Consider the following 24736-nt stretch of genomic DNA (forward strand, 5'->3'; position numbering starts at 1 on the left):
TGGCTAAATACCGAATTGGTCCGAATATAAGACCGCCCTGATTATAAGACGACCCCCTCTTTTTCAAGAGTCAAGTTTGAAAAAAAAGACTTTTTGAACACCAAATTTTTTATACAGAAAATAATTACAGTACACCCAAAACAAATAATTATAAAAATATATTTGAGAGAAAAAGCATGTTATTTTGCCTCATTTAAATCTTAATATCTGAACATTTAAATATGTAAACTAAAGTGCAATCACATTCGTAAATGAATGGCTTTTGGTTTTTGAAATGTAAATAAACCAATCAATTGTGCTAAAACAACAAAATTGCAATAACTGCATTAACCATCAAAGTGAAGTCTAACTAACTGTAGTCTTGAAACAATAATAATGATAATAATAATGAATAAGGCAAAACAAATAATAATGAATAAGGCAAAACATTTCATATAATAATGCAAACTGGTTAAACTTGAGTAGCTGTGATCTGTCATGACAGAACATCGCTTCAATGACATCTGGCGCCATCTAGTGTCATGAATGGGTATAACGTCTTGACCGCGAATATAAGATGACCCCCCTTTTTCAGTCTTATTTCAATGCAAAAAACACTGTCTTATATTCGCGCCAATACTGTAATAGCATATTATGATTGGCAACCCTCTGGCTTAGTGTGTCTAATAATAGAGTAACAGCAATTTTAACTTCACAATCAGGACACACAATTTTTTTTTTTCCAAATCAGGCTCTGAAGAGCGATGCATATACATTCCAAGAATATATTTACCAAATTTTGTTCTGTTCATTCCACAATTATTGGAAAAGTAGCAAAATTTAAATTTTGCAATTAGTTAAATCAATCAGAACTGAGGGGAAACAAAGACCAAAAACTCTGAGGATTGATGCATATACAGTACGTGCCTAGAATATACAGTACCTACCAAATTTCATTCTGATCCGTCCACAAAAAATATAACAATTTTAGTTAGTGCCCTCTCCAGGAAGTACAACTCCAAAAAAAGTAAGCGAGAACTTGAGATCTAAAAATAACCACGTGTTTAACTGTAATACCTTCATTAGCTTGATGGTTAAAGCTTATACAAAAGGAAAACGTATTGTAGGAGTGTTGCACCTCAAGAAATTAAATACAAACAAAGCACACAGCATAAGTGTGATGATCCAGTTGTTTTAACCAGCACATTCCATGTTATATACGGCACCTGTTTAAAATAGATAAGAGTTATCACTTCCAATTTAAATCCACAACAATTCTGTCTCATGATTTTCCTTAGAAGAAAACAGTTTCTCGAGGCTACTAATTAAGGAGAAAGTGGGGATGTGTATGCCTGTATATGGAGATGTAAAGGATGTGATTTGCATTGCTTGATGACAGGGATGGAAATCAGCATGATACATAGAGACACATGCATGAATATTCATGTTTTGTGTATGGTGCCAACACACAGAAAACACATCAAAATGAGATGTGAGGAGGGAAAAGATCTTATCAGATGAACCCAAGGGTGACACACAAGGTTCACCTGCTAAAGCTGATCCATGGAGAATCTCGCTCTCATAAAAGTTCAGCGAATTTTCATTCTTGGTGTAAGCTGGTTGACACAGGCATTTGATGACAAGGCTTAACAGAAATGTCACAGATGTCTTGCGGGAGAGATAGCGAGACCCTTCCGGTTGAAAAAACCTGAAACTTTGAGGGCCTGGGTTTGAGGTGTAAGTCCCTGACAATACGAGTGAAAACATAATACACATGGGATTAGACCAAGTTGCCGTCAGGTTCACCAAGGTAAAGATAGCTCAAAGATGCAATTGCATTTAAACCTCCAGTGGACTGATTTGTTCTTTACTGCTGTGTGTACAAAACAGGGAATGTGTAATTGAATCAAATACAGATTCGCTTTGATTTACCAGTTTGTTTGACCAAGATTTTCACTCACTTTACACATATACAGTATGAGATTAATTTTCCCTATTGGAATGAGTTTAAATGTACTCATCCATTCAAACACCCCACAATTTCTAGTTACATGTTTTACAGAACAACATTATCAACATGTGGCAAAGATATGAACATAAACTATACATACAGTTTGTAAGCGTCTAGCTTCGGGTAAACCCAGAGGTGGATAGTAACGTGTTGTATGTACTCCGTTACATTTACTTGAGTAACTTTTTGAAAAAAATGTACTTCTAAAGCCCCTTTCACACACTCCGAAACACTGGAAATATCGTGGGATTTAACTGTGCAGCAGTTGTATGTGAAAACAATTTCCTGGGTCAACTGAAATGGAGATTACGCGGACATTTCACGGGTCGCGTCTTAGTAAAATGTCCAGAACTTTCCCGGGTGTGACGTAAATATCATGGCGGGCTAATCGTCACTTCCTCTCTCTTCGCAGCAAGAAGAAAAGCGGTAAACAAACATCGCAATTATCAACATAGGAAGCTGGAAATGGCTAAATTAAACTGAAAACATAACGAAATTAAATTGAAACGGGATCGTAGAGCCATGGAAGAGAGTCCCTCGTCCATTCTTGGAAATGTGTGGTTTATTTTGTTTCCGATATTAGGGTCCGCTACCGCGGAAACAAGATTGTACTTCAAAGCAGAAAACGGAGGGAAGCGTTCAAGGGTTTATTGAATACAAACAAAAATACACACAATCGCGGAAAAGGGGGAGTAAAACAATGGGTCCGTGACAGTAGAACCGAGGAAGAGCTACCATCGTCCATCTTTGGAAATGTGTGATTTATTTTGTTGCCGATGATAGGGTCCGCTACTGCGGAAACAAGGTTGTACTTCAAATCAGAAAACAATGGAGGGAAGCGTTCAAGCATTTAAATACAAAAAAAAAAAAAACACTTTCGCAGAAACGGGGGAATAACACAATGGGTCCGTGACAGTAGGTCGATGGGTATCAATACTACTACCTTAGCGGTAGGCAGAGAGCTGATAAGACAACAAAGTAGCGGGATTCTTCCTTCCCGAGCCAGCGGGATTCTCCACCCTTCTCTTGGATCGCCTGGGCTTAAATACAGTATTGATGAGCTTGAATTGGCTGCAATTATGACGTCGGGAATGCTCCCTCCGGAACACAACATGATTTGACCAACATTGTTACAGCAGATGCCGACCAAAAATGACGTAATGTCCGGGTTATAAAATCGCACCAGCAGCCCTCCCCGCACAGAGAGCACCAGTGGGCAACACGGGACAAGTCTGTGAAAGGGGCTCGTCATTCTCGGGACATCTCTGCATGTGTGAAAGCAATGACGCAAGTAAATCCCATGTCACCTTACACGGGAATTTTCCTGGATATGTGTGTGAAAAGGGCTCAAGAGTAGTTTTACTAAGCCATACTTTTTACTTTTACTTGAGTTGACTTGTGAAACAAAAATTTACTCTTACTCTGCTACTTTGGCCTGCACAAGAGTCGTAACATTTTTCCTCTTTATTCCATCTATTAGATGTTTTTTTTTTTTGCTAGCGTTGCCAAGAGTAGCTCTACTAATTTCACCAAAGAGATGTCGCAACAATAATCACATTATTCCATTACACCAGTCAGACGCAAGCTTGCGGTTCCATGATCTCGGCAGCCTGTTCAATCACATGGTGTCTGTAAAGTACCGTAAAAAATGATTTGACAGAGCGCTGCCCTCAACATGGCTTGAAAGCGCGGATTTAAACCTCTCTCCCAGTTTTTATTTGGCACTGATTGACCATGGAAAACCGGAGATATGATCCTTTTAATTTTGTAATGGCTATTATGTAGGAACTACTGTATTTACTATTTAAACTAGGAACTATTTTCTCCACTAGAGAGCACTCATGCTCTTTGACCAAATAATGCTTCATTCTTGTCTTTCCCCTACCCCCCTCACCGGAATTCAATGATTTTTTTTTCCCCCCTTTGGCTTAATGTGGTTATGTAATGGGTTATTGTACAGTATCATTATAACAACAGTTCATATAGTTTGTGCTGAGAGAAAAAATACCATTATTTTAAAAATTTTTTAAAAAATAAACAGTTACTTACAATGTTATTCATTACTTGAGTATTCTTCAACTGGATATATTTTATTTTACTTGTACTTGAGTACATTGAGTACATTTTTGGATGACTATTTTTTCTTTTACTGGAGTAATATTATGTTGACGTAACACTAAGTTGAGTAAAATTTTTGGCTACTCTACCCACCTCTGGGTAAAACCAAATCCCAAAGCTCAGTACATTACAGCTGGGTGTATAGGTTTACCACCCCACAATGCTGCAATTAGTGACATAGATGGAATAAGTGGTTGGTTGCCAGTGTGTCAATTGGCGTGTAAACACCATGTTAATATGCAAATGAGAAAGCAAAGCTGTTGGCTTGAATTGGATGCTCTGTACGTACGCTGTGTACATATAATGCAGGTTGAAAGAAGGCTGGTCGGATGTGATCGTGTGGTGACTGCAAGAGGTTGAAGCTGTAAATTTTACTTTATGGGTTATTGATTCCAACCCCAGAAGATTAATTCTAGATGTCCTCCTACTGTAAGCAAAAGGAAGAAAAATGCACAGCTGGCTAGATACATGCTGGACTTTTTACTTTACCCCTTAATGACATTGGTTTCCTCATTTATTTAAGGGACATGACAAACAACAGAAGCATAACAGTAAAATCACACAAAGCTTTATAACAGCATGGAACCAAAAGGTTATTCTCTGTGACATATAGTGCAACATAAAAACAGAGGTGAATTACATCTTGCCTCATGGTTTTGCATGAGTCTTCTGAATGAATTTTTTAATCAGTACAAAATCAATTTATTCCCCTATTCAAACTATTCAACAGTAACTTAAAAAAAAAAAAAAAAAAAAAAATTGTCCATTGACATGAACAGAAAAACCATTAATCTGTTCCAGGATTTCTAAAACAAGCAATGATAAAGGGCATTGTGCGACGCCGAGCTACGTGAAGTCTATGGAAGCCCTCAAGGCCAAGTGGTGAAATATTCTGGTCTACCGCTTGACTTCTGAACAGATTTATTTCAATTACTGCTTAAGCTCTGCTAGAATGGTGGATGAGAATGCATTTGGATGGCCATGAGTACTGGAGGTGCTTGACAAAGTGTAACGATTTGCATGTCGTATTCTGTACAACATTTATAAGATCAGGAAGGACAATTATTTGAGAGATTCGCATGTTGAGAGCCCGGAGTGCCTATGAAGCTGTGTGATGATTCATAGTAGCTTTAAATAGATATCGATTGTTAGGCAAACAGTGGCGCCCCCAGAAATTTTTCATAGGGGTGGCAAGATGGGGCCACTTAAAATCTTGGGGTGGCACACCAAAACTAAAAGCCATAATTTCAGGTTTTTATTACGTTGTTGCAGAAGAAAGGCCAAAAAGACTTAAGAACACACCGACTGATATACAGTACTTTGCTGTATTGTGTTACCAGCAGTGTTGGGAGTAACGGCGTTATAAATAACGCCATTACGTAACGGCGTTATTTTTTCAGTAATGGGGTAATCGGTCAAAAGCGGTGCGTTACTTACTCTGAATAAATTGAAGAAACTACCAGCCGTGTCGAGTCGACTCTCTGCTCTGTTGATTTGTCATCCAAGACTTGGGGTGCGTTCAGGTTCGAGAATAGCGCACGTACTTCTGACTCCAAGCTGTTTGTCCCTGCTCATTCAATTAGACAATGCTTTCCAAAGTTTGGTAACGTTTCTGTGTTTGCTACACCTGATGCTAGCCTCGTTTCCATCTCCCACTGTCAGCCAGCAATAATTCTGCTTCCATCTTGAGGACGGCAGACGCTTTGAAGGTGACGTGAATTGTCAGGAAACGAGCTACCTGAATGCAGCCCCTCAAGAGATGCGATGGAAGTGATTGTGATTGGCTGAGGGTTAGAGTCATGTGTCGTGGAAAGGCAATCAGAGCCGGTGATTTCACAAGCAAACCGGAACAGCGCGTGCGGCAAACACACACGCAAAACAGATGCACATGGTCGGGATGGCAGAGCATTCAGAAGAAAAATTGTCCTTTAAGAGGTGGAGATATGGACACTATTTCAAGTTTGTCGAAATTAAAGGAAAGAAACTGCATGTAATGTGTAATTTATGTCCCGGGGCAAAGCTTTTGTCGACATCTGTGGTAAGCAATTCAAATCTGCTGAAGCACCTAACAAGTTAACTACCTGTCTGTTCTTCTCTATAAACCCTACTCACATGACGTCACAACCACGCCTCCACGCCATATTGTCCGTCAGCTCGTCGGGTTTAAGCATTACCACTACGTAAATTCCTCCTATAGACCCTACTCATAAACGTCACAGAATGACGTGTCGCTGTATCCGGCCACCATATTGTCCGTCTCGGTTTAGCCCTATTCTCAATGGTTTCAATTAGTCGTTCAGTTTATAGAGCAATTCATGGAAGCCCCGGTGCTTTCAGACGCTGTAAACTCATTGGATGCGTTGCATAAAAGGCGTTATGTGGAAAAGTTTCAGTCTATCCATTCGCCAGATCCATATTTGATGCCTAAATCGATATTTTTCGACCCGCTGTCTTCGCCCTCTCTGCCTGACATCTGCTACCCTGATATCTACAACTATCTTGTCCACACAAAATCAGCCTATTCTCACGAAAGTTTGAAAAACTTTAAGAGCAGCACTCTAAGCAACATTACCCTGTGTGACCCTTTACTTCCAATTTTCTAAAAGCAGGCAGGCAGAGTTGTGATAAACTCAAACACACTTTGCTTTCTAATGCCAGATTTAGGTTGAAACAGGATGAAAGTTGTACAGCATACAAGCAGGCTGGAGTGTATGAAGAGTAATTTGGTCGAGGATTCAAAGTAATTATTGTATAAATAGCACCATGCATGCACTTTTAAATGTTGTGGAAAAAAATTAAATGAATATAAAAAATTAGCCTAACATTAGCTGGAAATATTTATGTAAAATGAATAATAACTGCCCGGTTATTTTGCTTTTTGCTTTCAAATCTATAAAAAAAAAAATCCCGGGATTTACACATTTATTTACAATAACTTTAAACTCAAAAAGCTCTTTATTTTGTCAAGGCTGCCACGTTGGATTGCACAATAGCCTAATAGCTTGAAATATTTATGTAAAATGAATGATAACTGCCCGTTTTTTTTGCTTTTAACCAAGAATCTAGAGTGTTTTACGTTCAAATCTATAAGAAATTCTGGGATTTATGCATTTATTTACAAGGATTCTCAACTTAATAAGCTCTATTTTGTGACGGCCATCCAGTTGGATTTCGTATCTCTAAATGGTAATTTAGAAATTTCTGCGTCCATATATATATATATATATAAATCAGCTTTTACATGTTTTATTTTATGTAACATTTCAATCTCTAGACTTTCAGTGCAGCACAATGGGTAAGAAGTGTTGGGTTGTGGGCTGCAAGAAGTCCACATAAGTCAAGTCAACATTTTGAGTTCCACAACAATTCTTGTGTTATGTATATATTAAGCATAAAGTGTGTTTTCATCTCATTTGGGATTAACTGATGCTACTACAATCTAACGATACAGTATACTGGCAAGCGGGGTGGCCAAAAAATTTATAGGGTGGCCGTGGCCACCCCTTGTGGCGCCACTGTGAGCAAAATTGAGTTCAAAATTGAATCGAAATTGATCAGAACGCAAAACATTGTTATTGTTTGGATTAGAAATGTTCCCGATCCAATCACGCGTTCTAAATCAGGCACGCTTAAGTCAGGCTTTGAATTGGGTGTAAAAGATCGGGTTTTAAAAATGTTTTTATTTAAAAGGATTAATTCATTGGCTGCCATGAGATCCATTTTGACTGGGACAGCTAAATTGGATTGGATGTCTATCACTAGCCACGTTTACATGCTGACTTTTATTCATACCGATTCAAATCATTCCGAATGGAAATTTCCCATCAGCTGTTTACATGTCACTTAATCTATTCCGATCCAGCGTTTACATGTGACTGCCTTTATTCCGAAAGGACGTTTGACAACTGCCGTCTGACATGCGCAGATTAATCAAAACAAAGCGTCACGTTGCAAAACATGGAGATCGATCGTCAGATCAGCTGCTGTTTTAACTTTTCGAGTGGAAACAAAACTTCAGAATGATACGCCGTTCATTTAAAAAGTTGTGTGGGTGCGCTGTGCGTGTGCTTGGAAGCCATGTTGCAAGTGACGTTACTTACGTCACCGAGTGACGTCACCACGTCAGTACGGAGCATGCGCAGAAAGAACGCAACCAGACACCATTCCGCTTCCCTGTTTACATGATATAATTTTACTTCTAATCGGTTTGGGAAAAGGAATATTCCACCCCTGTGAATCGGAATGAAATTCCATTCGGTTTGGGCCTGTTCATTCTGAATGAGGTGTTTATATGGAACACATTTATTCGGTTTGAACAAATATTCCGATTGTAATTGGAATATTTGGCTCCATGTAAACGTGGCAAGTGTCAATGGCAGTGAAACAATGATCATGTTTTTCATTCTAACATCTAAAATGTTTTAGCAACAAAGTTAACAAAAAGATCAACATTTCTCTGGATTTTTCTGGTAGGTGTATACATATCGAATTGATTAAAGACCCTTGTGTCAAGCTCTTTTAAGTGTTTGTCCCGCTTGATGGGACAGCGAGCACATATGACGCGAGGCCAACTCGGCTTCTTCCAATTTTTATTCGTTTGAATAATCAGAAAGGGGAATAGCAGGTTGAAAACCTTGGAAAAAAGCAAACAGTAAAAAGAGTGAAAATGTTTGTGTACTATATACAGTGAAATATTTACAGTCAAATAATCAAATATCGGTGTCATGAACTTAAACAATTTCTATCTTAAACTAGACCAATTGATTACTTAATCAACTTATTTAATCATCATTAATGATAATAATAGTTCAAATTCAGTCAAGCCTATTTTAACTTACAAGCTGAAATGAACTCATGCTTTGCTAAACAGATTCAAATTCTAACAGAAAATGATTACAAAGGGCAGCCTCTCAGGCCACTCTGATCAATTCCTAAATTCACACATATCAGCCTACAGCTGTCTAACTCCTTAGGGTTAGGCTCACTCTAGCAGCCTGATCATTCATTTATTTGGCATGGGAAAGCAAACTGCAACTCACCAGCAACGTCTGTGCTCTGTTGTTTGGGTGCTTACAGACGCACCTGATTCTCCTTACCTATATAACATTGCTCACAGACACACCTGGCTTCCATCCCCCCTATTAGTGGATCATTAGAGGTCAACTCTTAGGTGGCTCTACCTGGTGGCACCAAGGGTTACTACATTAAAATTCCATAGTGAGTCAGTGGTAAAAACAGAAAAGGAAAATTTGTGGAAAATAGAGAAAGTGCAAAGAAATGCTTTTGCTGGATCTTTGGATTTTTCTTCACCGCGATACCCTGAATCCAAAAATCAATTGTGGCAGACTTTGTAATAACAGCAAATTAGGGCTGTCAAAATTATCATGTTAATGGACGTTAATTTTGTTAAATTTATCACGTTAAAATATTTGACGCATTTAACGCACATGCCCCACTCAAACAGATTAAAATGACAGCAAAGTGTCATTTCCACTTCGTACTTGTGTTTTTTGGTGTTTTGCCGCCCTCTGCTGGCGCTTGGGTGCGACTGATTTTATGGGTTTCAGCACCATAATTATTATTGACATCAACAATGGCGAGCAACTAGTTTATTTTTTGATTGAAAATTTTACAAACTTTATTAAAACGAAAACATTAAGAGGGGTTTTAATATAAAATTTCTATAACTTGTACTAACATTTATCTTTTAAGAACTACAAGTCTTTCTATCCATGGATCGCTTTTACAGAATGTTAATAATGTTAATGCCATCTTGTTGATTTATTGTCATAAATTGTCATAATAAACAAATACAGTACTTATGTACAGTATGTTGAATGTATATATCCGTCTTGTATCTTATCTTTCAATTTCAACAATAATTGACAGAAAAATATGGCATATTTTATAGGTGGTTTGAATTGCAATTAATCACGATTAATTAATTTTTAAGCTGTGAGTAACTCGATTAAAAATTTTAATCGTTTGATAGCCCTACAGCAAATATTATAAAAATGTCTAAAGAATTGATAGTATTATAATTTAGCCATGGGGGATGGGCAACGGTACGGTCGCTTTCCATGCTGCTCCTATTTGGTGGGACATTTGAATGTATTGCACTGTATTTTTATTCTGTAACCATTATGTATTGGAAGTGACGGCACTGAAGAACTTTCTATGACTCTCTGGACATTTGCGATTAGACTTAGACTTCATTACCAGGGAGGGCAGGGGTGGACAGTGCCCACCCACGGACAAGCTCTGCCCACCCAAAGAAAACTGGGCACCGCGTATGGTATCCCATTCATATCGTACTGATGTGCTCTAAGTTTTAACATTTGCGTTGTTACCTTCTCTTCCACTTAAAAAATAAAAATAAAAATATAAATAAATGAAATGAAATGAAATGAAATGTTGGTTTTGTTCCCAGAGTGCGCTACACATATTTACGCATATTTTTATTATTAATTTTATTTATTTATTTATTTATCTAGCTTTTAATTACATTTGATCAAAGTTTTCACCTGTGTTCACCTGGCTGTTGAGTTGCTCATGCTTTTTTGCTCCAAGGGCATATTTTGATTTTTTTTTTTTTTTTTTTTTACATTTTATCAACGTTTACACCAGTGTTCACCTGGCTGTTGAGTTTGGTGAGTTTTGAAGCATTCTGAGGGGGTCAAAGTAGGGCTCAAAGCATCGGCGGGACAAAGAATGACTGCTAGGGGGCGCTACATAGTGTATTTGGAATTTGTCTTTACACGGTATCAAAGATTGCACCTGTCTTGACTTGCCTGCCAATTTTGGTGCATTTTGAAGCATTCTAAGGGGGTCCAATTAAGTTGAAAGGGGCTGCGGAACAAAGAATAGCTATAATAAGAATAAAACCGAGGAACCACAAAAGGTTACCTAAAAAAAAATTGTCAGCTGCATGTCCATACTGTTTAGTTATGGATGTGTTCTAAGTCAAATAAAATCAAATCAACTTTTATTTGTTTAGACCAAATCACAACAACAGTTATCTCAAGGAAAAAACGAAACATGTTTTAAGGTGCAGTAGCCCTACGCTGGATTTCGACCTACTTGAGCATTGTAGATTTTTTTTTGCCCCCCAGCCCCCCCACCCACACCTGGCATTCTGCTAACACCACTGTCGTATCATCATGACATTTATGATTGACACTCCTACATGCTATAAATATTGTTTGACTATCTACGCCAGCGACGTATATTGACAGAACAATTGGATTGTTATCCACTTTATGGCATTAGGTACATAAAGTAATGAACCTATCCAATCACTACTTTGACGGTTAGGTGAGAATTTTTTTCCAATGTAAAGTATGTGCCTTGTCTCAATAAAGCGTGGCCTTGAATGTTATGTTCATAGTAAAGCATTGTTCTTGCACACTGACAATAGGAAGACCTGAAACTGAATAACCATTTTGTTGGCAAACTAGAAAACGTAATATGATGTGACGTTCAAAAGGTTTGGGCTAGCCAGTGTCCTACATGATAAAACATCACAATGTGTGCTCCTGTGTGACATTGTTTCTTTTCATTTAAATTACTATGTTGGGCAAACAGCAACGCGAACACCACGTCGCTTCTTCCTCTACTGTTATTTATTTTTCTGATTTTCTTGCCTCGCATTCCGAGGAGTTTGTTTTTCATTTGTGTGCATAAACAAGCAAGGGAAAGCAGGTGCCGCGGAGCGGAGCGGCATGTAGGGTGAATGCTAAAGTAGGAAAAAGAAAAGCTGATGAAAGTGAAAATGACCCGTGGCGGTGCCCAAATGATACCTCCGTTCGCCTGCAGCACGTTAGACTAAAAGTCAGGAGTCCTTAATGTTCACATTTCTTTTCTCTGCATTTTTCTTTGTCCTTCCAAGCTCTGGCTTCTCCCCCTCCCACCTTTTCTAATTTACCCGAGGATGGAGGTGCCTGCCTGGCTGGCACATGACATTGATTTCCATCAGAGCTTGGAAATAACCTCCGAGCTGTTGCCAGGGCAACCCGCATCTACCTTTTTGCATTTTTGCATATTGCCTTTCAGAGCTTTCTTTTTTTTTTCTTTGCCCATCGGCCGTAGCTCACAGTGTGACGGGATGACAAATGTGCTCAGGTAGAAGCTTCAATAGCGGGGGATGGGGAGGCATTTGTATGTGTGCGTGACGGGTGTAGGAGGCGAGAGCAATGGCCGGGTGGGTGCAGAGAGATGGATGGCTGTGCCAGGCCAGAGCAAGCAGGGCCACGCAGACTGTGGCACGTACAGCCACCCGCTTCTGGGGGAGGGTTATTGATGTCTCCCTATTGGAGGGGGCTGTCTGGGTGGGTGAGGCGAAAGGGGGAGAGGGGGTTAACAATAAAACTCCACAGCGTTGACAGCGATGGACTCCTGCCTTCTAATTAACATTACGATGAACACAGACAGAAGAAAGTGAATGCAGGAGATGCAAGGAAAAAGACCATAAGATCTCTCTTCCTTCTCTGATTGAATGTCACATGTATTATAACCCCAGGGATATGTGAGAGTACTTTTTACAATTATGAAACAAATTTCAATTCTCTGATCTTGCGCAACACAAAACTCATTAGTAATGTCATCATTTCTCAATGAGATAAATGAATATGTCGTAAACTTTTTAGAACCTTGCCTAAAAAGCCGACAAACAAATTATAACATGTTTATTTAAAAAAAAATGGAATAATCATTTTGCAATACTGCACTTAGGACAATCAAATGTGGTGTAAGTAATTTACCCATCTCGACCACTAGGGGCAGTATGATACAGTCATACAGACATGAACATTATAAATAGTAGTAGGACTTCCTAGACTCCAGTAGCTCAGTTGTAATATTAATTGTTTAATTTTTGCCTGTATGCCTGTGGGTATTGGAATATTTTCTGTGATGTTACACCACAGTTTTAGGGATGAAACTAGGACCATCAATCCATCAAAAACAAAAACACGATTTCAACAATCCCTCATGTATACTCACAAAAGAATAACTTTTTTTCTCTTTTAAAAGAATGTATAAAAAAGAAAAATACTGTATTGAGTCATTATTGCTTTACCATCATGCCGTTATTTTAGAGAGATCCACGGATAGAAAGACTTGTACTTCTTAAAAGATAAACGTTATTAATATGAGTTAAAATAATTTGATGTTGAAACACCTCTTGATGTTTTTGTTTTCATAAAATTTGTAAAATAAATTGAACTAGAAGTTCGCCATTGTCGTTGACGTTGCAGGGCGGTTACGTCACATGGTTACACTGCCAGGCTTCCAGAGTAAAACTCTAGCAAAATAAACATGTCATCTGTTTAACCCTTTCAGTGGCGTACCACACTCATGCTATTTTTAGACCGTGACGTTGCTTCGTAAAGCGGAAGTAAACCAGGAGGGGGACATTATAGACCAGCCCTCGCATAGAAACCACGTTAATTGTGCTACTTTTCTCCGGTAATCTTTCAAAGCGAACATGCCGATCACACACTGCTTTATTTGGAACTTGTAGAAACGACTCTAGACATTACGACATATGAAGGATGTTTTCTTCATACGTTTCCCGAAACCAAAAACTCGGAGGGAAAAATGCGGAGACTGAATCATCTTGCGCGGACTTTTAACGCCAGCTCGGCAGTAAACATTTATGCAGTAAACATTTTAATAGGTTAGCATTGTCTTTCAGAGGACAAAGAAGTAAGCCATTTTGATATTTTTAACTTATTTTTTAACGTGACGTGCCGTGCTGCTTCTGTCTGACAATTATTGACCTGAAAAGAATTAAAATGGTATCTGACTGTCACTGTTACATTTTCTGTTGTTAAAAAAAAAAAAAAAAAAAACTTTAGTAAGGAGGAAGTGTAAATAAGTTAAAGAATTAAGATTTGTTAACAATGAAAAAATTAAAAGTGTTCGTTGGCTGTCACTGAGTAGCATTTGTGATCGCTACACAAAACTAACTAAATTACCCCCAAGAATGGTCAGAGACCTAGGACTACCAGAGGATATAATATATGAAAAAGACAGGGCTGGTGGTAAAGTTGTTGAAACAGGAGAATGTCATTGTCAGTCGCGTCAATAAAAAAGCTAAGCCTATGCTTAGGTTGGCTCGTTTTTTTCATCTTTTTCAGCCTTCGACACTCAAGCCATCACTTTAACTGAACATTTTTATGTTCTTCCACATCTTTGCCAGTGAATTTGGCACCAGGGACATCATTTTCGGAGATAATTGGTAGGTTTAGCTCTGTAAACATCTCCCTCGTACACGATTTCCGTTCATTTCCTATTAGGCACAAATGGTGGCGTGTCCCCGCTTAGCAACATTAGCTAATGTCATGAATATTATTGAGCGGAAGTGACGTGTTGCTTGCGGTACGCCATTTGAACCCAAGAGGAACATTAATGAGCATGACAGCACTGTCGAGATTTCACAAAACGAGCAGCAAAAGCAAAATGAACAGGAAAGACTGGATGAGACGTGACGAAAGTAGGAAAAAAGAACGGCATTCTGCAAAATTTGCTACACCGGCAAAAAAATTTGACACCCAAAGTATTACCGTGTGCTTTCAGCTTGTTTTGTTTGGATGCATACAGACAGAACATACTAAAAATGCCTCAAGAAAATACTTAAACGTAGCAATATCTAAAAAGGGTGGTTTAGATATGCTACGTGACTGATGTGGTCAACACATCAACAATCCGCTTTAAAGCAACCACAAGGAAACACTATGCTTAAAAGTATGACAGGGAAACACATGCAAAAAGTATTTTGAGCAAATGAAACAATCTACCCCTCCCCCCAGCCTCCATAAAACATGGCGACCTCTGTAGGTCAAAACATGTACTAAATAATATACTACATTTTTAAACCAATGCCAACATCCTATGTGTTTCGAAGAACATATTTTAGTAAAAGAGAACAATTGTGGCTCATTAGAGCCTACAAGTCTTTAAGTCTGAGGTTCCATTTAAGGTCGTGTATGGTTTACAATTGTGAATGGCAGCAGTTAATTTTAACTCAAATAAAGCATGACGAGTTTTATTTTATTGAAGAAAAAAAAGAAAGACTAAAAAATTCACATAAAGGATTTGATGTATATTGTAATTCAAGTAGAAAGGGGAAAAATGTGTGTCAAGTTACAACTAATCAATAGCTCATCCATTTTAGATGTTTCCCAACTCCGACATAGTTGTACTTGAATTCCTTGCCTTCTATAAAACGGTACAACTCAATTCTGTTGCTTTAAAGTAGTGCTGTCAAATTTATCGCGTTAACGAGCGGTAATAATTTTTTTTAATTAATCAGGTAAAAACATTTGATGCATTTAATGCATTCGCAGAATGACCGTCTCATGCATTGCCTCAAACAGATTACAATGACGCTGTTTTTCTGCACTTTTGAGAGCTAGGAGGCAGAGAAAAGCATGGTGGACACCGGAGTTCATTGGACCGTGCCGTTTATTGGCACAAGCCTCGACAACTCCTTCACAACAAACATAAGTATCATTTAGTGAAAGCACAACAAAAATAATATTCCTATCTCTCAAAAAAAAAAAAAAATGTTCACAAAAAGAAAAGCGCTTCAACTGGCATTCCTAATCAAAATAGCAATACAAAATACATATAAAACTTACTCAGACTTTGGTCAAACTCTATTCAAACACTTCGTTTACCTCAAAAAATACACTGGATGGCAATATTTAGTCACAACATACAAACTATCAGTCTCGTATGTTGTGAAGCCAGCACTCAAATGACCGTGAAGTACAATGGGATGGATGGACCCAGTAAACAGGGAACTACGGCGTCAGTCGAGGGACAAAACACACTTATTGGCTTGATTTCTAAGTAATTTAAAAGTTGCCATTGACACCTTGTGGTGTACTTCAATCACTACCTTACGCAATTAAAGACACTGTGGAAGAACGGCAGGGAGCCCATGTGAGGTCACCGCTCGGCAACATCAACAATGGCGAGCTTTTTTTTTTTTTAAACAATAGCGAGGTACTAGTTTATTTTTTGTTTGAAAATTTTACAAATTTTATTAAAACGAAAACATTAAGAGGGGTTTAATATAAAATTACTATACATTGTGCTAACATTTATCTTTTAAGAACTACAAGTATTTTTAAGCTGTGATTAACTCTTATTAAAAAATTTTAATCATTTGACAGCCCTACTTTACAGTTAATCCACATAGCCGTACTTTCTTTCTGAGGGCAATCTAACCAAATTGTTTGCCATTCGACACACTGCCCAAGCTAGATATGTTCGTTACCTCTTGAGGAGGCAGACGTCATCTTGCTGCTGACTTCTGGTTGTTTAACAAATTCTTTACAGGTGTACTAATGAGGATGTATGCATGTCATTGCCCCAAAAACGCCAAGGCTTGCACATCAGTACCAACACACTGAGCTTGCTACAAACAGGCACATGCCAATTAAGGCCACATAAATGGAGTGATTTTTTTTTTTTTAATTAGTTAATTTTAGTTTAGTAATTTTAGTAGTTAATTAAAGGGAATTTACATTTTGACATAATATCTTGACACTTACCACTGAGAACATCTTTGTGTGTTGAATACCAATTAAAAATATGTACATTTTACAACAATCTCTCATGCCATGCCGTTATTTAGGGTGCCTTTCTTAATGCATTGCCAAAATGTATATGATCGGGAAAAATTATCAGGAATGTTTGGAATTTAATCGGGAGCAAAAAAAGCAATCGGATCGGGAAATATCGGGATCGGCAGATACTCAAACTAAAACGATCGGGATCGGATCGAGAGCAAAAAAACATGATTGGAACAACCCTAGATATAACATATAATTGAGATGTCTTTGTAGCCCTTGACATTGGATGATTTATTTAGGCAACATTAAAAGTTTTTTTTTTTTATAATTCATCAGACAATCATTCAAATCAAACATGTTCCCTTCCTTTTGCTTCTTCTCCACGTTTCTTGGCTCTTGGTGGTACTTTTACTCCCATTCCGTCTCCAGAGTGGCACTCCCGGTCAACGTGTAGCCGATGTCAGACCACTTCAGCACTGAGCCCGTGATAGGGTCTCTAGAACAAAAGGAGCGTGATTACATCGAATATGATTTAATTCCACATCTGCTTAACATCATACATCTTACCTGTTGGCCATGAACTTCTTGGCGATGTCCCAAGAGGCGGAGTCCCACATTTGCAAGTCCGTCATATAACTGTTCACACCTGACACAGCAATCACAGGCTCATCTGCCCACCCATACTTAAAACACACACACACACACAAAAGCTTTTAAGAAATTGAAATAATTTTCATAATAAGATATATCATTTACAAATTATACATCTTTATACGTATGTCAGCGACACAGTGTTGTTTTCATCAGCGATGACGATAACGAAAGTATTTCGTCAACGAACAATTTTTTCATGACGATGACGTCACGATCACCATCTTAAAAACGTGTCTTCAGAGACTAAGACATAATGAGATGGATGCCAGTTGTTGTGTATGAGACAAGAACGAGACAAAAATTTGTCATAGTTTCCGACATAAGTTCACAACGTGTGAAATTTTCTTCTTGTATGTGTAGTTAGCACGCATTTTAGTTGTGTTTGGTCATGTTACTTATGTGACGTGCTGCACCCCCACCCCACACACATGCTTAAGCGTGTACCCATTCCACGCTCCTTTTGTAAAACACCAGTGTCAGGTGCTTCTTGGTAAGTTTTGTTTTCTTATCTTTGCTATGCCATGTTGCTTTAGCCTTTATAGGTCTGTGCTGAGTGGCCATCAGACACGAAAATAAGTTGTAGCGTTATCTTAGCGTTCGCGTTAGCATTTAGCGCGGTGACTCGGTGAGTGTCTTCTTAAACTCTTGGAAATTTTTTACGTACAGTTCATGGCGTCCAGGTCAGTTTAATTTATTGCAAATAATGTGCTGTTTTCCTGCTGAGTGTGTATTATCATCATGAAGATGCAGATGTCCTTGTAGACCACAATTTTGTGCTTGTCTGTCAATGTTCATTCGAAATAGTTCGAAACCTTTTACTTATTTATTCATGGACTAAAACTTTTGAAGTGTATAGACGAAAACATTTCGAGAATTGTCGACTAAAACTAGATGAAATTTTTCCGAGTTTTCGTTGACTACAACTACAGTATATGAAGACGAACACATTTTGAAATAACTAAATATGACTAAGACTTATAAGTACTTTCATCCAAAAGACTAAGACGGAAATTTAAAAAAGCTGCCTAAAACAACACTGCAGCAGCATGGACTGACAGTCAGAATGAGGCAATTGGATGGCAGTAGTTACATAGATGGACAGACGAACAAATTGATAGACTATACCTCTCGCCACAGTACTACTGAGGAGCAGCTTGTTTGGAGCTTCACAAAATCCTTGGACACAACAAGACACAGTTTTGTCCACTGTCCTTCCTTGAGATATGGGCAAAAATTCTCCAGCTTCCTTCTCCAGGTGTGTGTCTTTAAATAATAGTTGCCATCGTATAACGCCAGTATCAGTCTAGTCTGGCTGGACGGACTGATAGTGAAGGTAATATAGGGTGACAACTCACAGGCAAACCGGTAGCACAGGCACATGGTCACACCTGGTGGGAGCCAGGGACAATAGGAAACATATGTTCATAAAAGATTGGCAAATCTGGCAAAATTGGCAACAATGAACCCTTGGCACAAGAGAAATATTGATTGAAAGATACTGTAGATAATTCTCACCTGCTTTTGTTGTCCAGCCAGCATAGGACATGGCACGGTAGGACAAAACATCATTACAGAAAGAGAAGTAAGGTGGGTAGAAGTACCCTGTTCCTCCTCTAGACAAAGTGATCATCAACATGCTTAAATCATTCTTCGGAGCATAGATGGACTGGCAATCGGGCGTACAGGGCACTTCCCGGTGGGCCGACACACATATTTGGGCTGGTGACACTGTTTAAAAACAAAAACAAAAAAAAGTTATTCATCTGTGGCACGTGGACCATTCGTTGGTCTGATTTTTGTTAGGCCAATGAAATATCTTAATGTGAGTGCTGTGTGATGGTGGAGGGGCTCAGCGGCACCCAGTATTCAGAGGGAAAGAAACTAGAGTGCCAGAAGTCAAGTCTCCAAACACAAGCAGCTACAATTGGAAAAAAAAAAAAAGAAAATTTTTCGCTAGTCGTTTTTTTAACAAAAGCAAGTGTCGCAAGGATGATTATGAAAGTCTCTGTTAAAATCAAAACTGAAAATTGAAAAATGCCTCCCATTGATGTTCATAGGACAAGATTACTGATTCGCTCATTTCACTGTCAGTCAAAAAGGATTCAGCATCAGACAGATCATCCAATTATCATGCAGAGAAGCAGAGCATCCAGGCCAGCCAAGCCCCACCCGCTTCCAATAGATCTCCAGAAACGCACGGCATCCAATTAGCGGGATAAACCCAATCTTTAGCCAATGACTTATCTCGTTTCACTGTAGTGGAACAATGCACTCTCAACTCTGGAGACGCATAGCTTCCACACTGTTTAAAGGACTGTGAAGCTGGGCGAATGAATGAAAAGCAAGCTGCATTATAACCAGTAATAAGAGGCTAATTCTGAACAAAGGTTGATTGCATTGTATTGCATATTTAGTCAATGACATGTACGTACTGTAACGCGTGACAGGTAGGATGCGTGCATAAAAGTAACAAAAAGGGGACAGGCTTTCACTTATGCACTTTTATTACCAAAAATAAGTAAATCCACCTTGACCACTCATCACTGGGAGCTCAGCGGTTCGCACACATGCGTTTGCAGATGAACTCCAACAGAAAAAGTACTGTATTTTTCGGACTATACATCACACCTGAGTATAAGTTGCACCAGCCCAAAAATGTGCAATGAAAAAGAAAAAAACATACTGTAATTTCCCGAATATAAAGCGCTCCCGTGTATAAGGCGCACCCCAAATTTACTTGTAAAATCTAGGGAAAATTATTGTACCCGTGTATAACGCGCACCCTAATTTTAGCACCAATAAATAGAAGAATACAAGAAAACAGAGTTTGTGTACAGATACAGAAATGTCATTTTACTGACTGGTGAAACACAGCACAAGCATAGCACATTGGTAGTTCAAAACATTACCACAAACTGACAATATGTACGGTAATAATATGATCTGATAACTTCTTGAACTTACCAGAATCCAGGAGAAAACAAAACACATGTGACTTTTCTTTTAAAGGCTGCTGTATAACTTGCTCGTTTCATCATGATGAATAAATGTTTCCTCCATGGATTGATACGGTAAAATGAAAGTGAGAACGTAAGTCGGAAATCCGATAGAGCTCATCGCTGTCAACACGACAGTTACAATAGGCTCTATTGTTATTTGGGTTTGAGTTTCCCGAGGGACAGATATAGTTGACGGACACAGGAAGTCTGTGTTGCTACGTTTGTTATGGTCCGAGTTGCGGAGCTGCAATAAACGTTGACTCAAATGAGTTCAAGAAACTAAATTCTGTGCTTTATGAAGAGTGAAAAAAGCAGAATTTATCACAGACGAAATCATTCGGCCGATCAGAGTGAAGTATTACCGAAACAAAATGGTGACGTCATGTACCGTAATGGTCGGCAACGAATCGCCGCATACGTTTCTTCAACACAACATGGCCGTGTCAATAAAATTGTTTTTCTTTTAAAAATCGGTTTATATGTATATGTATTTATGTCTGTTCCATCCACGTACCCGTTTATAATGCACACCATGATTTTACAAGTTGATTTTGGAGAAAAAAAGTGCGCGTTATATTCTGGAAATTACGGTATATAAATCGCACCGGAGTATAAGTCGCATTTTTGGGGGGGAAATGTATTTGATAGAATCCAGCACCAAGAACAGACATGTCATCTTGAAAGGCAATTTAAAATACAATAGAGAACAACAGGCTGAATAGGTGTACTGTACGGTATGCTAACATTACATGACGCTAGAAGTTAGATCGGGCCTAAAAATCCAGCCCGACACGGCCCGAGCCCGATCAATTAACTTGATTTGCTTGCCCGAGAAATGTTATGTTTTATTTGTGAGGACTCAGGAGAAGGAGGAAATGTGGGGATGTGATGCGTGGTTGCGTTTTGTGTGATCACGTTTGTGACGATGCCGGTGCATGTGTGCATAATGATAACAAATTAAAGCTTGTCTTTTGTAACAAATTCTCCCAGTTAAACAAGACTAAGATGGATATTCAATAAACATTTATATCTTTTATATTTGCGTGTCTGTTCTAACAGGCGGATTGTGGATTTGGCATTTATTTTAATCTCCTCAAGTTGGCAGAAAGATAACACAAGTTTTCTCAATGTTTAAAAAGTCTACATATTTTTATGATCATTATAAATGCATTTACAAAACGAAATAACGCTGGAAAAGTTTTTCTCGTATGAGAACAAAGCGCCACATTCGTTTACATTCAGCGAAGCTGTTTAGTTAATTATTGAGGGTTGATTGAATATTTGCTTGATTGATTGAATATTTGCTTGTGCTCATACATACCTAATACATACATAATACATATTGCCATATTTTTTCTTACTGATATAACCATTAAATGATTATTGCTTGCTATACTAGGTTGTAGTATAATGTTTAAGTGTTACAAAGAGTAAAGAGGGTCGGGATGACAACTGCCTTGCTTCATGGCCGCAACATTGCGTAACTCGACCTTCTAGGACATCTTCAGCGTCTTACGTCTAGACTTTCGTCTAGACTTTCGAGGACAATTTTCCATTCGAGGATATCTTCCATGGCCGCAGCGTTGCATAACTGAAGTGTCTGGGTCATTCTGACCACTTTACCTGTGCCCTTGCTTACACACGTGTATTTAGTTAGTTCCACCTACATGCTCACACATAGCCAACCAAAATCACATGGGTGTCTCCACCTTGCTTTCCCCCTCCCTTCAGGGCGGCACCCTTCTGTGTTAGGACAAACCCCTAATAAAAAGAGATAGGAGGTTTTTTTCCGTAGCTCAATTTTGGTGACTATACAGCGTAATCTAGCATTTCTCTGTCTAGTCGCTCTTTTCTCTCCTTGGCCAAGAAAACTGAGTGTCTTCTCTCCTTATTTTTGGGTAATTTTACAAATGTCTACCTAAGGGTCTATTTTTTAACTTGACAGAAGCCAACACAGGATTCCGTATGGCACCTTCAAAAATCAATTTGAATCCTTTCCATATCCCACTCCTACCGCAGTTGTTTGCTTTTCAGGTCCCCTGTCTTTAGTTTGTTTTTCACTCCAATAGCTGCTTCATATCGAAAAGGAAATACCAGGATGCTCGCGGAGGGCACCGCAGGGTGCGGGAGGGGAAGATTGAAAAGAGAGCCAATGCGTTCACGTGCGCAGGCATACACAGCGCCTTCTCTGTGATATCCAAATTATTACTATTTTTTTTAACATCCATACATCATATTAGTATAAATTAATGAATATATATTTATTTTTAAAAAGTTAGCGAGAGAGAAGTCAGCCAGACCGTAAATAATCACACATAAGTCGCTCCAGAGTATAAGACGCACCCACTGCCAAAACTGCGACTTATAGTCCGAAAAATACGGTAAGTAGCAACAGAAGAAGAACATATTCAATATACTACATAAAGCAGCGCCACCGCGTGGTGGATGTCGGGAAGAACACCATTTAAGGAAGTGACTGTTACAGTACACACAACCATATACATTTAATCATTTATTTTTTTTTATATTTTGGGGGAAGCTTCGCTTCACTTGCAGTCTTGGAGCAATCACCACTTTTATAAATATATAAGTGTTAAACAGTACAACAAATATGCATAAATATAGTTTATTGCATTGTGGGAGGTGTGGGTGCACGAGAGAGAGTGAAAGCCATACCAATAGACTCCACAATGTCTTCCCAATCAATCTCCAAGGTGTCTTCTCCACTTGTCTTTACAAAGTCTTTTCCAATGAGATCCAAGATATTTTCTTCACAGAGCTCTAAGATATCTTTTCCACTGATGTCCGAGATTTCTCCATGGATGTCCATGGTGTTTTCTCTGCTTACGTTTAAGATGTTTTCTCCACTGATCTCCAAGATGTCTTCTCCTGAGATTTCCAAGAGTTTTTTTCCACTGAGAGGGTTAGGCTCCTCCATGAGGTCCCGCCCTAACCCTGTGATGAGGATGGTGAAAATCATCAAGGTAACAGCATATGGATTTGTTTTCATCTTGCAATCTTGCCATATACATTTAATCACTTATTTTTTTTATATTTTGGGGGAAGCTTCGCTTCACTTGCAGTCTTGGAGCAATCACCACTTTTATAAATATATTAAGTGTTATACAGTACAACAAATATACATATAGTTTATTTCATTGTGGGAGGTGTGGGTGCGTGTGTGTGCGAGAGAGAGGGTGAAGGCCATACCAATAGTCTCCACAATGTCTTCCCAATCAATGTCCAAGGTGTCTTCTCCACTTGTCTCTGCAAAGTCTTTTCCACTGAGCTCCAAGATATTTTCTTCACAGACCTCTAAGATATATTTTCCACTGATGTCCAAGATTTCTCCATGGATGTCCAGGGTGTCTTTTCTGCTTATGCTTATGATGTCTTCTCTGGGGATGTCCAAGATGTTTTTTCCACTGAGCGGGTTAGGCTCCTCCGTAAGGTCACGCCCTACCCCTGTGATAAGGATGGTGAAGATCATCAAGGTAACAGCATACAGATGTGTTTTCATCTTCATCCTTGATTCTCATACACAAGCTCCTCTTGTTGAAAGTCTGATTCAACATTCCCTTTAGCTAAGTTTCGTTTTTACAACTTCAAGCACAAAGTCGCAGGTCAACAAGTTCCAGCTCTGCTGGCATCGCACCTACTTTGCCACGTAATCCACAGGTTCTGACATTGTATCAAATTCAGAATGTGAGACTTGACAATACTGCTGATTGAGTCAGGGTCGACACGCCATTTTGTTGTTGTTGGACATTCGCTTTACTGGAAATGATGAATTTGACAATGTATTCTAAACAAGACTATGAAAAAGAATGAGATAGCCAATACAAATGACCTCAGAGCTAATGTCATATTGTTACATTGAAATAAATGTGTGTTTTCTCCGATGGAAGTCTCCCTTTTTGTGTCAAGCTCAAAGTGCTGGAGACTTGAATTGAAAGACCCTGGAATTTGAATAAAGATATTTGTTTCTTAAAAGATTATTAGGTGTGAAGATAACTGCTAAAATGTGCAATGACTGAGAAATATACACGGTAGGGTACCACTTTATTTGACTGTTTATAACACTGTCATAATTATGACATGACACTGTCATAAGCATTAATATATGCTTATGACAAATGTCATCAAGTGAAACCTGCCAAATTATGTCACTTTTTATGTGCATCCATTCAAAAGTGACATAATTTGCCGGATAACACTTAAAGCAACAATAGGTAACTTTTCAACCTTTATAAAATATTTTCATAACATTTGTGAAAATATTTTGACTGACAACTAGTAGGATGGCCAGTCTTTTATATCATGTGGGGGTCTGTATTGCTTTCACCGATACTAACTTTGAGGAGGCTGGCAGGAACAAAAAAAACCTACAA

General features: G+C 38.6%; 2 protein-coding genes across 3 annotated transcripts in view; both read right to left on the bottom strand.

Annotated features, from left to right (window-relative positions):
- The window catches only part of LOC130919915 (trinucleotide repeat-containing gene 6C protein-like), a 310124-nt gene extending 300949 nt beyond the window's left edge, over positions 1 to 9175 (bottom strand). For both annotated transcript variants that reach the window (XM_057842553.1, XM_057842550.1), the window contains exon 1: positions 9148 to 9175. The gene's annotated coding sequence lies outside the window, so the exon portion shown is untranslated. The remainder of the gene's footprint in view (positions 1 to 9147) is intronic.
- Positions 9176 to 15317: 6142 nt separating this feature from the next.
- Positions 15318 to 24005, bottom strand: LOC130920551 (uncharacterized). Its single transcript, XM_057843861.1, has 6 exons — positions 23556 to 24005; positions 23022 to 23300; positions 18862 to 19074; positions 18472 to 18734; positions 17260 to 17375; positions 15318 to 17188 (listed from the first exon to the last, which is right to left on the bottom strand). The coding sequence occupies exons 1-6, from the start codon at positions 23869 to 23871 to the stop codon at positions 17101 to 17103; spliced, it is 1275 nt and encodes a 424-aa protein (XP_057699844.1). The 5' UTR covers positions 23872 to 24005; the 3' UTR covers positions 15318 to 17100.
- Between the last annotated feature and the right edge of the window lie 731 nt (positions 24006 to 24736).

The sequence above is a fragment of the Corythoichthys intestinalis genome, chromosome 8 (assembly GCF_030265065.1).
Source record: "Corythoichthys intestinalis isolate RoL2023-P3 chromosome 8, ASM3026506v1, whole genome shotgun sequence".
Lineage (NCBI taxonomy): Eukaryota > Metazoa > Chordata > Actinopteri > Syngnathiformes > Syngnathidae > Corythoichthys > Corythoichthys intestinalis.

Bases quoted from the DNA above. Each gene is read 5' to 3' on its own strand.
- LOC130920551 (XM_057843861.1), bottom strand. From the start codon at position 23,871: ATGAAGATGAAAACACATCTGTATGCTGTTACCTTGATGATCTTCACC. The intron at 19,075-23,021 runs GTATGGCTTTCA...GTTTTTAAACAG, and splicing joins AGACATTGTGGAGTCTATTG to TGTCACCAGCCCAAATATGT. The intron at 17,189-17,259 runs GTAAGATGTATG...CTTTTGTTCTAG, and splicing joins AAGAAGTTCATGGCCAACAG to AGACCCTATCACGGGCTCAG.